The 13,845-nt window shown below is 41.4% G+C and overlaps 1 protein-coding gene and 1 long non-coding RNA gene across 2 annotated transcripts in view; one reads left to right on the top strand and one right to left on the bottom strand.

Annotated features, from left to right (window-relative positions):
• The window catches only part of CACNG4 (calcium voltage-gated channel auxiliary subunit gamma 4), a 105,696-nt gene extending 94,351 nt beyond the window's left edge, over positions 1–11,345 (bottom strand). Inside the window, exon 1 of the mRNA XM_051995256.1 lies at positions 10,201–11,345. Within this exon, the coding sequence (XP_051851216.1) occupies positions 10,201–10,423 (223 nt within the window). The 5' untranslated portion in view covers positions 10,424–11,345. The remainder of the gene's footprint in view (positions 1–10,200) is intronic.
• On the top strand, positions 9,719–12,507 carry LOC127560574 (uncharacterized). The gene is made up of 3 exons (XR_007953363.1): positions 9,719–9,877; positions 10,305–10,424; positions 11,705–12,507. It is a non-coding gene; the product is annotated as an uncharacterized LOC127560574 (long non-coding RNA).
• Positions 12,508–13,845: the final 1,338 nt, after the last annotated feature.

Genomic DNA, 13,845 nt, shown 5'->3' with positions numbered 1-13,845 from the left:
GAAAAGATAAGGATGAATGTTGTAGAGCATGTGAGAAAACTGGGATACTGATACATTATTGGTGGAATTGTGAACAAATCCAACCATTCTGGAGAACAATTTGGAACTATACTCAAAAAATTATCAAAAAGAATGGTTTGTATTCTTATAAATTTGAGTCAATTGTCTATATATTTTAGAAATGATGCCTTTATCAGAATTCTTTAATATAAAAAGTTTTTTCCAGTTTTCTACTTCCCTTTTAATCTTGTCTGCATTAGTTTTACTTGTACAAAAACTTTTAAACTTAATATAATGAAAACTATCCATTTTGCATTTCATAATGTACTCTTGTTTTTCTTGGCCTTAAATTCCTTCCTTCTCCGTGGATCTGCTAGGTAGACTATCCTTTGTTCTTCTGATTTGCTGTCTAGGGGAGGGGTGGGGGAAGAGAGGAAGAAAAAATTTGGAACACAAAGTTTTGCAATGTTGAAAACTATCTTTGCATGTTTTGAAATTTTATTTTGAAAAGTTATTATTTTTTTAAAAAGAAACTTGCCTTTGATCATACAATTAAACAATATCAGAGATAGGTCTTGAATCCATGTCTTTCTAACTCCCTAAGACTTCTCATCTCTAAGTACCTCTGAGATGACTTTTAACTGTGGATAAAGCACTTAAATGTGTATTAGTTTATTTGACCCTCAAAACAGCTCTTTCAAGTAGGTACCACATGTATCACTATCCCCATTTTACAGATTAGAAAACTCAGTCTCAGAGAGTTCCAATACAACATATCCATTTTAGAGATGAGGAAACTGAGACTCAGAGAATCTAAACATACCATAGCATAGTCCTATGTTCAAGGAAGTATCCAAGATGGGATTTGAATCCAAGTTTTCTCAACTTTAGGGCTAGCACTCTATCCACTGTACCTCTTAGGTAGGATGGTTGCTGGCAGAGTCACAATTTGAACTCATGTTCTCTGACTTAAAATTACTGTAAAAAGATTGATGAACCTAGTGATTTAACTCCTTTTAAAAATAAGATCTTTCTGAAAAGATCTTTTTTTAAAATTTGTTTTTAATTCACATTGCTTTATGAATCATGTTGAGAGAGAAAAATCAACGCAAAAAGGGAAAAACATGGGAGAGGAAAAAAAAAACAGAAAAAAGAAGTGAACATAACATATGTTGATTTACATTTGATCTCCATAGTTCTTTTTCTGGTAGCAGATGGCATTTTCTGTCCAAAGTCTATTGGGATTGTTTTGGATCACTGAATCATTGACAAGAACCAAGGTTTTCATAGTTGATGATTGCACATCACGCTCTTATTGCGTACAATGTATTCCTGGTTCTGCTTGTTTCACTCAGCATCAGTTTGTGTAAATGTTTCCAAGCCTTTCTAAAATCAGCTTATTCATCATTTTTTATAGAACAATGATATTCCATAATCTTCATATACCATAATTTATGTGGCCATTCTCCAATTAATGGGCATCACATTTTCCAAATCTTTGTTACCATAAAAAGAGCCACTACAAACATTTTTGCACATGTGAGTGCTTTTCCCTGCTTTATGATTTCCTTGGAATACAAACTCAGTAGAGACACTGCTGGATCAAGGGGTATGCAATTTCATAGCTCTTTGGGCATAGTTCCAGATTGCTCTCCAGAATGGTTGGATCATATCACAACTCCACCAACAATGCATTAGTGTCCCAGTTTTCCTACATCCCCTGAAAAGATCTTAATTTACTGAATCCTAAAGATCAATTGGTCAGCTAGTGTATTGCATAATACATAGAAGTCCATAGACTTCTGGAGTCCAGAAGTTATCTTCATGAATTCAAATCTAACTGTTTGACCCTGGAGAAGTCATTAACCCTGATTACCTCAGTTTCCTGAAAGAATATGGCAAGCCATTCCAAGATCTTTGTCAAGAAAATACCAAATGGGATCATGAACAATTGAAAATGACTCAGTATTAATGATAAAAGACTAAATTAGAATGTGTTGTCAGAAGAGTAGAATCTTAAAGGACACAGGTGATACAGTCTTACTTTATTGTACAATGGTCAGAGCACATCTGGAATATTTAATTCATTATAAAAACAGGTTCTTAGTTGCTAGAATAATAAGAAGATAACTTCCTCTCCTATTGTGACTGGGTTACAGACCTTCTCCCTCGCCCCATTGTTCAGGGAGAAGTGATTTCAAAGTCTGTTGTATACAGGAGTAAGTAAGCTCTCCTTAGCATAGATTTCCTATACTTTCCTCCCTGAGTGACCCACCCATGAATCTAGAAATTATGCTATATGAAAAAATAATTGAGGGAACTAGAGATATTCTGCCTGAAGAAAATTTAAAAGCAAGACATGACTGAGGTCTCCAGTCTCCAAGTATATGAAGTGCTTTAGAAATGAGGTTATGTTTATCTTGGAGTTCCAGTAGCAGAAATAGGACCAATAAATGGATAAAGACTTCAAGGAGGAAGACTTCAATAAACTATCTGGAAGAGTTTTCTTATATTTGGGAATGTATGATAGAAAGACTCCCATGGAAGAGTAAAATGATCATCATTGGAGATTTTCAATCAGAAACTGAGTGATACTTTTTGTCCACATTGATCAATTAATATTAACTTAGCACTTCAATTAATCCTAACATTAAAGTTCAGATTATCTTCTCCATCAGAGATGCTGTAAAAGAGGTTTCTGCATACAATTAAGTTTGTACTAAACGCTCTCTTCCCACTCAGAATTCCATGATCCTTCTTTGTACCATTGGCCCAGAGTCAGTAAATAGCATTTTGTAAATATGCATTGATTTCATTTGATAAATGAGTTGGCAGGACATTGTCCTCACCTTCTCCTTAAAAGCTTTTGATAATGCTGGATGCCATATTGTTTGCCAAGGCTATCCCCATGTTTATAAATGAAGATCAAACAAGATGACATGTGTAAAGCATTTTTCAGACCTTAAAGCACTATATAAATGCTCTCTATTAAATGATTGATTTTGGCAGAGGAACAGAAGCAGACTTCTTTCACTCCAGTATTTCTCTAGAACAATTAGTTTAGAACTAAATAGTTGGCTTTTGTCTTAGTGTTGGGGATTTAGGGCTGAGTCTGTTGCTGCACCTGCATTGTTAGCACCTGGGCTTAAGGAAGTGGGAGGACTTGTGAATTTATCATTGACCAATCATAGTGGTAAATTTTTTCCCTCTTCTGTCCTTGCTTTTGACCTATTGCTTTCTTTGTGGGGCTCCAATGACACAGAGGGTAGAATCCTCTCTTTTTCCTTGCTGTTGTTTCATGCTTACATTTGGTCTTTGGAGAAAATGCTGAGCCTGGAGTCAGGAATAATCTTCCTGAGTTCAACTCTGGCCTTACTAGCTGTGTGACCTAGGCAAATTACTTAACCTTGTTTGCCTAAATTTTCTCATTTGAAAAGTGAGCTACAGAACTCCAGTATCTTTGCCATGAAAACCCCAAATGAGTCAGAAACACTCACACACAACTGAAAATGATTGAACAACATCAACAACAAAATCTGTCTTTTGTTCAGTCATTTGTTTCTTTTTAGTGCTTTATGCAATATTGTTAATTAATTTAATACAAAAATTAGCCAGAGATGCTGTGTGGTACAATAGAAAGAATATTGTATTTGAAGTCCATATTTGCTTCTAATGTGATTTTCAGCAAGTCAATTTACTTCTTCAGGTTTCAATTGCCTGATATATAAAATGAAAGGGTTGGATTAATTTTAGTTTTAAATCTATGATCTTATGACTCTAAGTGTTTGTCCTGAACATAGGAATCTTGGGTTCTGGGAGGTCAAAGCTTCTTAGACTGTGGGTCTTAACCCCATGTGGGGTTGTATAACTGAATGTGGGGGAATGAAATTATGATTTATTATCATTAAATGTTTGATTTATATACCTATTTACTATTTCTATATATTCAGGGTTGTGTAAAAATTTCTCAGGCAAAAAGGAATCACTAGCAGAAAAAATTTAAGAAGTCCTTATATGCTCTATCCACTGAACTATTTAACTGCCTTTATGTGACAGAGCCTAGATTCAAACATCCAGATTATTCTCTTTCATGTCTTTAATACACATTGGGTACTGTCCTAAGAGCCAATGGCCTAGGCTGGAAAGGGCTTGAGCTTTTCCTCCAGTAATGGATTTTATCTGTTATTCAATGACCAACTTAGCTAAATTTAGAAGCTTAACACCAGAGGGTAGTGTGCAAGATGAATGGGTGCAAGCATGAAAGTGTTATTTATATAGTTGTATGCTCAGATTGTGGATACTTGAAATATTGGAATATGGGCAAGACAGTCACCTGTAAAATTGTATGGCTGGGTTTTAATGACCTCCAAAGTCCATTCCTTATATGGCATCCTAGGCATTAAATGTTGTAGTATTGATAAGTTTTTTATTAAACATTTTCCTCAATATCTTAATTCATTCCTCACTCCACATATCTGAACAGTTGCCAAATCTTGTCATTTCTGCCCCCACACCATCTCTTGCTGTTTGACCCCTTCTTTTTACTTCCATGGCTGCCATCTTAGTTCAGACCCTTATCATTGCTTACCTAAATTATTACAACTGCTTGATAGTTGTTCTTCCAGATTCAAATCTTTCCCTATTTCACTTCATAGTATACATTGCTTGCAATGTAATTTTTTTAAAAAAAGTGCTGACCATGTCAGGCTCCTATTTCAATCAACTCCAGTAACTTCCTATTGCCTCTGGGATCAATATAAACTCTTCCATTTAGATTTTAAAACCCTTCACAACCCCCCTACAACCTATCTTTCCAGTCACATTGGACATTACTCCTTGCCCCACAATCTCACCAAGTTAGCCTTCTTTCTGTTCCTTATACACAACACTCCATCCCTTTACAGTAGTTGTCCCAATTTTCCTGGAATGCACTTTTCTATTTTTACCTTACAGAGCTCCTTTCTTCCTTTAAGATATTACTTTTTCCTGCATGAACTCTTTCTTGGTCCCCTCACCTGCTGGTGTCTTCTTTCTCAAATGGTCTTGTATTTAGCCACTTTGAATATATTTATATTTAATACTCATTTATACCCATGTTGTATATATTTTTGTACGTATGTTATTCCTTTCATTAGCATGTAGGTTCATCATGAATAGGGATTATTTCTTTGTGCTTATCTCCCCAGTATCTTGAACAATGCCTGGTACATAGTAGGTGCTCAAAGAATATGTGATAATGTTCTTTTATCTGTCTATCATTGTGCTAGATGTCACGCTAAAGAATATGGGGCATGGTTCCCAGAGAACTAGGCCAATCTGAGGAGGGGGTTGGGTATAGTATAAAGACATTTTAGGGAATCTTAGTCTGAGTATGTTTACTGAAATTGGGAAAAACCCAAGCATCTTTCTGGGCTATGTGGCCAGTCTATCACAAGGCAATTTTATATCCTCACAGCTTACTACTCATTTTCACCTAAGCCGAAGGGAAGAAACAATTGAAACTTTTAGAAACTATTAAAGTTATACTGAAGGTTATGATTCTCTTTTCCCCCAACCTATATACAACCTTTGATCTAAGTCCATTCCTTATTGATGTTGCTCATTTTAATTACTCTAAGATATAACCCTGACAAATTTCCCAGAGCCTTAAATATACTTAATGGCAGACTCTTTGAGAGTGGCTGAATCTACTAGTGAAAAATAACTCAAGAGTGGAGCCTATCATTTATTGGTAAATTGCTTGAAAATCCTTAAGAACCCCATCCAAAGTAATAGGTTTAGATATTTCATTTGCTGCTTCATGCAATATTTCTGAATTAGAAATGTTTCTTTTTAATGATAATTAGTTTGGATTTAATGTCTTAAATCCATTATCTTTGAAACAGATTACCACAAACCAGGGTTAATGTGAGAGAAAAAGCTCTAGTGGGTCTCCTTTCCCCTTTCTGTCCCCTTTCCCCCATTCTCTGATTTATGTTTTTAATTCATGGCACCACCAACATTACAGACAAGTTGAAACCTCTGGCTGTGGGTATGTCGACTTCTTAAATACGTCTTTATAAGATAAAGCTGCTGGGAAATAACAGAAATTATCAGCCCAGGGATCACCGGGAAAATGAGGAATTCTGAAAAGCACTTTCAAAGATGGCTAACCTGCATGATCATTCAGATCTCCAAATGTTTCCTTCTCCCAAAATCTGATTCTTGTTTCTTTAGACAGGTGGCTCTATGGCAGAGAAATAGCATAGCCTACTTCGCTAGATTAAAGCCCAGAAAGGTAATTTGCCATTCTCTTTCTGTGTTTGTTTTGTCATCTTGCTAACCTCAACTTAAGAGTTGTCCCAATGAACATCAAATATTAAAAATTCTGAAATTGCCTGGGAAATACTAGGATATATCAATCTTAATTGTGTGGAGAAATAAAGGCATGAGCTACAATATTCTTTAAACGCCAATCAGACTATGGAAGTTATTTTCAATTTTTATTTTGTGGGACTTCCCTTCCCCATAGTCCCTGCTATTGTAAAGACAATTCATATTATATTCCCAAATAAGGTAATATTTGCCAAGTGCCTGGCACACAGAAGGAATTTCATAAGTGCTTTCCCCTATCCTTTCCTTAACTAGAAGGTGAGCTATGAAACTGAGGTATTACCATAAAAATTCCAGTAGATTTAGTCTATCTCAAGAACTGATCATTTTCTTATAGCTGTGAGAATCGTATGTTAGAGTTCACCTTTATGTTACTGCTTGACAAACATGTTACATGAAAAGACAGTTAAATCTCCATTACAGAACCTGGAATGGAATAAGCCTTTACATAATGACTACTATTTAGCAGATATTGGGTTAAGCACTTTACAAATATTATCTTATTTGAGCCTCATAGCAATGTTGTGAAGTAGGTGTTATTCCCATTTTTCAGATGAGGAAAACAGAGGCAAAGTGACATCCCCAAAATCACACAGATACTAAGTGTATGAAGCTAGTCTTGAAATTAGGTCTTCTGCTTCAGGCCCAGCACTCTATCCAATGTACCACTTATCCATTTATGTTTTTCTTATTTGATTGTATCTGACTTTTCATGAACCCACTTAGGGTTTTCTTGGAAAAAATACTGGAATGGTTTTCCATTTTCTTCTCCATCTCATTTTACAGATGGGAAAACTGAGGCAAATAGGGTTAAGTGACTTTCCCAGGGTCATTCAGCTAGGAAATGTCTGAGATCAGATTTGAATGGAGGAAAAATCTTTCTTGGTTGTAAGTTCAGAGTTTTAATCACTGTGCTATCTAGATGTCCAGATGCATACGACTTATTGGTCAAACTCAGCTGAGTTTTAATTCTGACTGCGACTGTTTGGGCAAATCACTTAACCTTTCCAGACCTCGTTTCCTCATCTGTACAATAAGGGAGCTAGCTTAGATTATCTGTAAGGTCCCTTCCAGTTCCACATCTGAGATTTCATGTATCCTTCTATTCCTAGTGGGGTGAGTAGAGCTTTTGAAATTTGTTTTTGCCATGAAGGTATTTAAAAAGTATGAGGATAATGGGAATATTTCATGTGTTTAGATCTCAGGTGCTAGTTGTAGGTAGTGACGTGGGTGTCTTTTCTGGATTACAAGAGTAGGTGTTCAAGAACTGAGCAATTTCATAAAAGGAATGGTATTTTTCAAAAGAGAGGAAGGAGGGGGAGAATCTCCTGATCCCACATCTTTGTTGTTTATCCAAGTCTTTGAGGGACTATTGATTTCACACTTAGTATTACCTGAAGACTCCATTTAGCCTTGGCATTAAGCAGCAAGTTACCAAGTGCATTTTTAATATGTAAGTTGTGGGAGAAGAGAGAAGAGGGAGGAGGAATGGAAAAAGAAGTAGGTGGAGAAGAGTAGGAGATGACAGGATTAGAGATGAGAAAATAATTTCAGTCAAAGAATTCAGAAGAAGTTGGAAATGACAGCTCTAGCTCATCCTTAAAGAGGAAAACACTCTCTACTTTAGTGCCTTGAACACTCCTGTTGTGTAGCTATGAGAGATTTAAAAGTTGGGAAGAACCTTAGAGATCATCTAATCCAACTTCCTCATTGTGCAGAGAAGGAAGCCAAGGTCCAGAGAAGTTGTTATGTACCCATCATACAAAAGGCTGAGTGGCAAAACCTGATTCAAAGGCAAGTCTCTGCTGACCCTAAATCCAGCATTCTTGTTACTGGGCTAGGCGGCTTTAATAAATGTTTGTCGAAAACAGAATCAACTTTGCAACGCCAGTCTCCTCTTTATTGGATTTTCCAGACTAGATTGCCTGATAATAGATTCCTAGACTGAACAGGACCTCACAGGGATCATCTAGGCTAATTCTTTCATTGTAGGGGCAGAGAAAAAGAGAGAGGGATAGAGAGACAGAAAGAGAAAGAAGCAGAGGCAGACAGAAAAACACAGACAGAAAGAAACCCAGAGAGAGACAGACAGACAGAGATAGAGGGAGGGAGACAAGGACAGAAACAGGAACATACATACAGACACACCCACAGAGAGACAGAGACAGAGACAGAGACAGAGACAGAGACAGAGAAAATGACTGGCCCAAAGTCACACAATTGCTTCTCCCAGGAGAATCCTTAGTCATTTCCCCCCACTTTTCCATTAAGCAACACTCTAAAAGGATTTATCTGCTTGCTTATATTGCAGGAAGAATTTCAGGTTAGCTAGAAGAACTTCCTAAGCCATCACATAGATTCTGAAACAGACTAGAAAGGCAGTCAAAATTCTCTTTGACAATGCTTAAAGCCCTTTCAGTTGGGACGATGAAGCTGCAGTCTTGCCACAGTTCTGCCAGTCTTGCGTGGAAGAAGCCGGCTTCACTGCTATAATTTCCTAGGATGTCCCGTCCTATGCTGTTTGCAAACCGCCACCTGTTTCTTTCAAGTTGCTGCTATTGAGTTGGTCCAGAGACTGCGTGGCAGTGAAGGCCAGCTAACACACTAAAGGGGCCAGGGGAGCTCCCCGGGTTTCTCTCCGCCTACCTCACCTCCCTCACTTTGTTCAGCAGTTTGCCACTGACTTGACCCCCTCCCCGCCCAGTCACAATTTCAGGCCTGGGGGGAAAGATGGGCATCAGTTTTGACTTCTGAAGAACCCCCTTGTCCCAAGCAAAGGACCCACTACAGACAGTCCTATTCCTGCTTTTCAGGATTTAAGCACGTGAGTGTTCGCTTTGATTCGGTCCGTTTGGCACGGCCTGCTTTCTTATACCACTGGCGAGAGACGTGGTCACCGCCACCATCACGGTCACAGTCACCCTGTGTCCCTGGGTTCGGCCACGAGGCTAAGGGGCAGGAGCGTTTGCTTCCCGATTCTGAGTTCTGGGAGTGCTTCTTATACTCCGGCCTTCAGGACACCCACCCTCCCCTGAGAAGTGGCTAAGGGCTCCAGCAGACGTGCGGCTCCGTGGTTAGTACCTGGTCCGCACGCGTCCAGCCTCTGAGAACAGAGTCGTCGCCGCCCGTGCCATTGATACCATAGCTCCCAGCTGCCCGCCTGGCTGCACCCTCCTCGAGGGAGTCTGCCCCAGAGAACGGCTGGAGCAAAGAATGACCGGAGGCCCCTAGCTTTCCCAGCCCCCCGTCCTCGTCCCTATCCGCCCCTCCCGACGATTGCCCGTTCCCATAGCAGTTGCACAGACACTGGTTGCCAAGCAACCTTCTCCCCTTCCCCTATCCCCCTCCCTCCTTCTCTTCTCCTTCCCTTTCTCTTTTTCCTCCTTCCCTCCCCTTTTCCCTCTCTCTTCTTCTTCCTTCCACCCTACCCCTTCTTCTCGTCTTCACCCCGACCCCTTCACTCGGAACCACCCGACTTGACCACATCAGGAGCCCTCTGGCTAGCGTGTGTTTGTTGTGGGGGGTGGGGGGTCGGGAGAAAAGGGGGTTAGGAAGAAGGGGAGTGGGACGCATCTAGGTAGGAGGGGGTGACCAGAGAAGAGAGGTTTGGTCCACCTGGGAGAGCAGAGGTGGGTCCACATCTGGACAACGAAGAGATTTGGTTTACTTGGGGGCACCATCCTCTTTGTGTGCCGCTCCATTCAAGCCCTTCTTCCCTCCTTCCCTGGGGTTCAAGGGGCAGCTGCTTCCCCTCCACGCCTCCTCATAGCCCCTCTGCCTCCCCACCCCTGGCCCCGGGAAGGAGGTGTATGGGGGGCCGGGACATACCTTCGATGCAGCAGACCCGCCACAGGCCGGAGTGCGTGAGGTCGCCTCGGGCTCCTTGTCGGGGCGGGCCGCCTTCGTCCATGGTCAGGTTGGTCCCGTTGCAGATGTGCGCGCTGGAGTAGAGCCAGTAGTCGGTACCGATGGCGATGGCCATGAGGGAAAAGGCGGCGAAGGCTCCAGCCGTGGTCAGCAGCATCTGAAGCCCGCGGTCGCATCGCACCATGGTGGGCGCCTCATAGTCTGCCCCGAACCCCCTCCCCGCGACGCTACCTCCCTCTCCTGGCGCTAGGAGGTCGTGCGGGGGAAGAACACTGAATGAGGCTTAGGGTGGGGGTGCGATAGAGGTGCCCTGGGGAAAAGGGCAGAGATCAAGCTCTCCTCCTCGAGGCCGAGTCCAACAGGACCGACTCTCCGGACCCTTGACCAACTCCGCCGCTCCGCGTGCTTTGCCTTCCCTTCTCCTTCTCCCGGGGACCAGCACCGCCCCCTCCCAGCTCAACCCCCAAGCGCTGCTTGGGCTCAAACTCCCGATGCTCGGATGCTCAGAGTCTAAGGCTTGGGCGTGCGGGGCTGGCTGACTGCTGGCGGCCAGGGGGCTCCTCCCCTCTCCTTTTCTTCCCTCCCCTCCTCTTCTCTCCCCTCCTCTTCTCTTCTTTTCCCTCCCCTCCTCTCGTTTTTCTTTCCCTATATTCCCCTGTTTCCCCCTCCTTCTTTCCTTTCCTACCCTCCGCTTCTGTTTTCTTCTCCCCTCTGTCTTCCTCTATTTCCTCCTCCCCCCTTACGGGTCTCGATTTATCTCCTTCCTCTGTTTTATTATTATTGTTGATTTTCTCCTCTCTTTCCCCCCTCCTCAAACTCACTCTTCTGGTTCATTGACTGTATTAAAACAGAGAAAGGGGAGGCAGTGGGAGCTGATAGCGGACCTAAAAGAAAACCTTTTCCTAGCCCCTTCCATCAGCCACCTCCCTCCTAGTGAGCTGGACAGCCGCTCCACGCTCCACTGGGGGCCTAGGAGAGAAAATGTATTCTGTGAAACAGTCAGTCCTCATCTAAGCTGAGCGGCTGGCAGTGAAGAGGGGTGTGCCTCATCTATGTCACTGTCAGTCAGTCTTGTTGTTTCCCTCTCCCCTGTTATGCTTGTGACAGTTGAAAGACAACTAGTCAACTCACCATAGCTTCCCTCCCGGTGATCCGGCAGGGAGGAGTGGTGGTAGTGGGGGTTGGGGGGTGAGGAGGCTTGAGAATGGGAGGGGAGGAGCGCTATTCTGCTTCTCCAGATGAAACCTCACAGATGTAGCAACTTCGTGGGCTAAGCAAGTCATCTATCTCTGAAATCAGGCAGTATTTGTCTGGTTGCTGCCTAGAGACAACGACCCGGGAGCAAAGAAGAAAAGAATAACCCCCTCTGCCCCTGGGGATACTGTCTCTTCTACTCTATTCTCAAGCGCCCCCCCCCCCAACCTCCACCTTGCAATACACATACTTCTTTGTCTCTTCCACACAGGGGTAGCTCATGGGCTGCAAAGAGGTCCTCATAATTTATATAGGACAGAGGAGTAGATCGGTGGAATAGAGCCAGAACTAGGGGACGGCAGAACAGGCATTCCTTTAAGGCCCAACGTGCAGAAGGGTGGGTCACAACGTTTTAACAATGCTTAAAAAAAAAAAAGAAGAAGAAGAAGAAGAAGATAAATGCATCTATTTTCAATGACGGAAAACTCAGCTGTCATTGGAACTGTAAGGTTTTATTGTGTGTGTGCTAAATAGAAAGAACTCTGGGATTTGAAAACAGACTCAAAAGCTGGTCTGATAATTATGTGATCTTGGACAAGTCATTTCAAAAGTCTGGACCTGTTTCCTAATGTGTAAAAAAGAGGAGGGGGAACTTGCCAGAGACCATGTTCTTAAGGACATGTCAGAGACCATGTCCTTGAAGACTGCCAGAGACCATGTCCTTGGAGACAGGAGACAAAGAGCTAAGAAGAACGTGATTATGAGTAGCAAACACCCTAACTTCCTGAGATTAGATAATGTGTGTCCCAAGAAATCGGTCATCTCCACCCAGGATCTAGATAACAGTATACCCCAGGATTTCTGCCACACCTATGGTCCGACATTCTTCTCATTGCAACCCCCACTCAGAAATCATATTTAATTAAACCCTCTTCATTCATTAAACTGAGACATTGCTCCATCTCAACTTGTCTCCCTCCTCATTTCTAACCCCATCCCTTTTCAGGCAATAGCCTCACAGACAGATATCCAGCCTCAGGACCCACACTTTGATGACCTGCTGGACGGGTCAGGAACTCAATGGCTGGATATCCCCATCCATTTTTAGACCTAGGCCCTTTATAATGTTATACTTCATCCTAAGTCACCTATTAATAATAATCATAATTAACATTTATATGATGTCTACATGGCAGGCACTGTGCTAAATGTTTTACAATTATTAGCTCATTTGATCTTTACAACACTCCTAGGAACTGTGCTATTATTATCCCTATTTTTCAAGTAAGGAAACCAAGGCAAACAGCTTAAGAGATATGCCCCAAGTCAACTAGTAAATGTCAGTCTGGATTTGAATTCAGGTCTGCCTGACTCCTCTAGAGCCAACTCTATCCACTGCTCCACCTAGCTCAATCAACAAAAACAAAACATTTATTAATCATCTACTATGTGCCAGTCATTGAGGACACAAAAAGAGACAAAATGTAGGCCCTGCTCTCAAGGAACTTACAATCTAATGAAAGAGACAACATATAAACAAACACACAGCAAACTAAATTTAGGATAAATAGGAAATAGCAGGGGGAAAGCACTAAAATTAACAGGGATTGGGGAAGGCTTATTGTAAAAAGTATGAGACTTAGAGAAAGCCAGGGAGGTCAGTATTTGGAGAGGAAGAGGGAAAAGGTTTCTGGCATGGGGGAGAATATCCAGAAAGCATGTCCAGAGCTGAGAGATGGAATCTCAGCCCCTGGTAGTGGTAAGCACTTAATAAATGTTTATTGATTGATAGATTTCTAGAGTCCTTCCTTTTCTCAATTCCTTCATGCTTTCATCAATATAATACATCTTAGGAGTTTTTGTTCCAGTTCAGCTCTGCTATCAATTCCTCCTTGTCTCTTTTCTCACCCTCCCCCTTCTGCCTAAATTTCCTTTCCTAATTAGATGGCTTTGCTAATAACATTACCCCCACTGGGGTAAAGACCTTTGTAGTTCCTTTCAATTTATGTTCCCTCTTAAAAATCTAGCTGTAAATCTCTTCAAGGAAACCTTTCCAGACTAACCTACAGTTTTTATTATTCCTTTAACTTTCAAATCCTGCAACAATTATATAGGAAAGCGTAGGCACGCCCTCTTACATTTATGAATACTCTTGTAATCCTCTCCATTATTTTATCCATGTTGATGCTCCCTCCATTAGTGTCAATTGCAATTCTTCCATACCTTCTCATCCTGTATGATTTTTTCTTTCTCCAAATCCTTCATAACAGGTCTATGTAATGTACCAGAGAACAATCTTTAGTCTTTAATATTTTTTAGATACATTAAATTATCACCATCAACAAACATTTGCCTGTTACTCATCCTGTATGAGGTGCTAATAAAGCAAAGAGACCTCAGACTCGTCTTTCG

Source organism: Antechinus flavipes, chromosome 4, assembly GCF_016432865.1.
Source record: "Antechinus flavipes isolate AdamAnt ecotype Samford, QLD, Australia chromosome 4, AdamAnt_v2, whole genome shotgun sequence".
Taxonomy (NCBI): Eukaryota; Metazoa; Chordata; class Mammalia; order Dasyuromorphia; family Dasyuridae; genus Antechinus; species Antechinus flavipes.
This window is presented reverse-complemented; position numbering and strand designations above follow the sequence as displayed.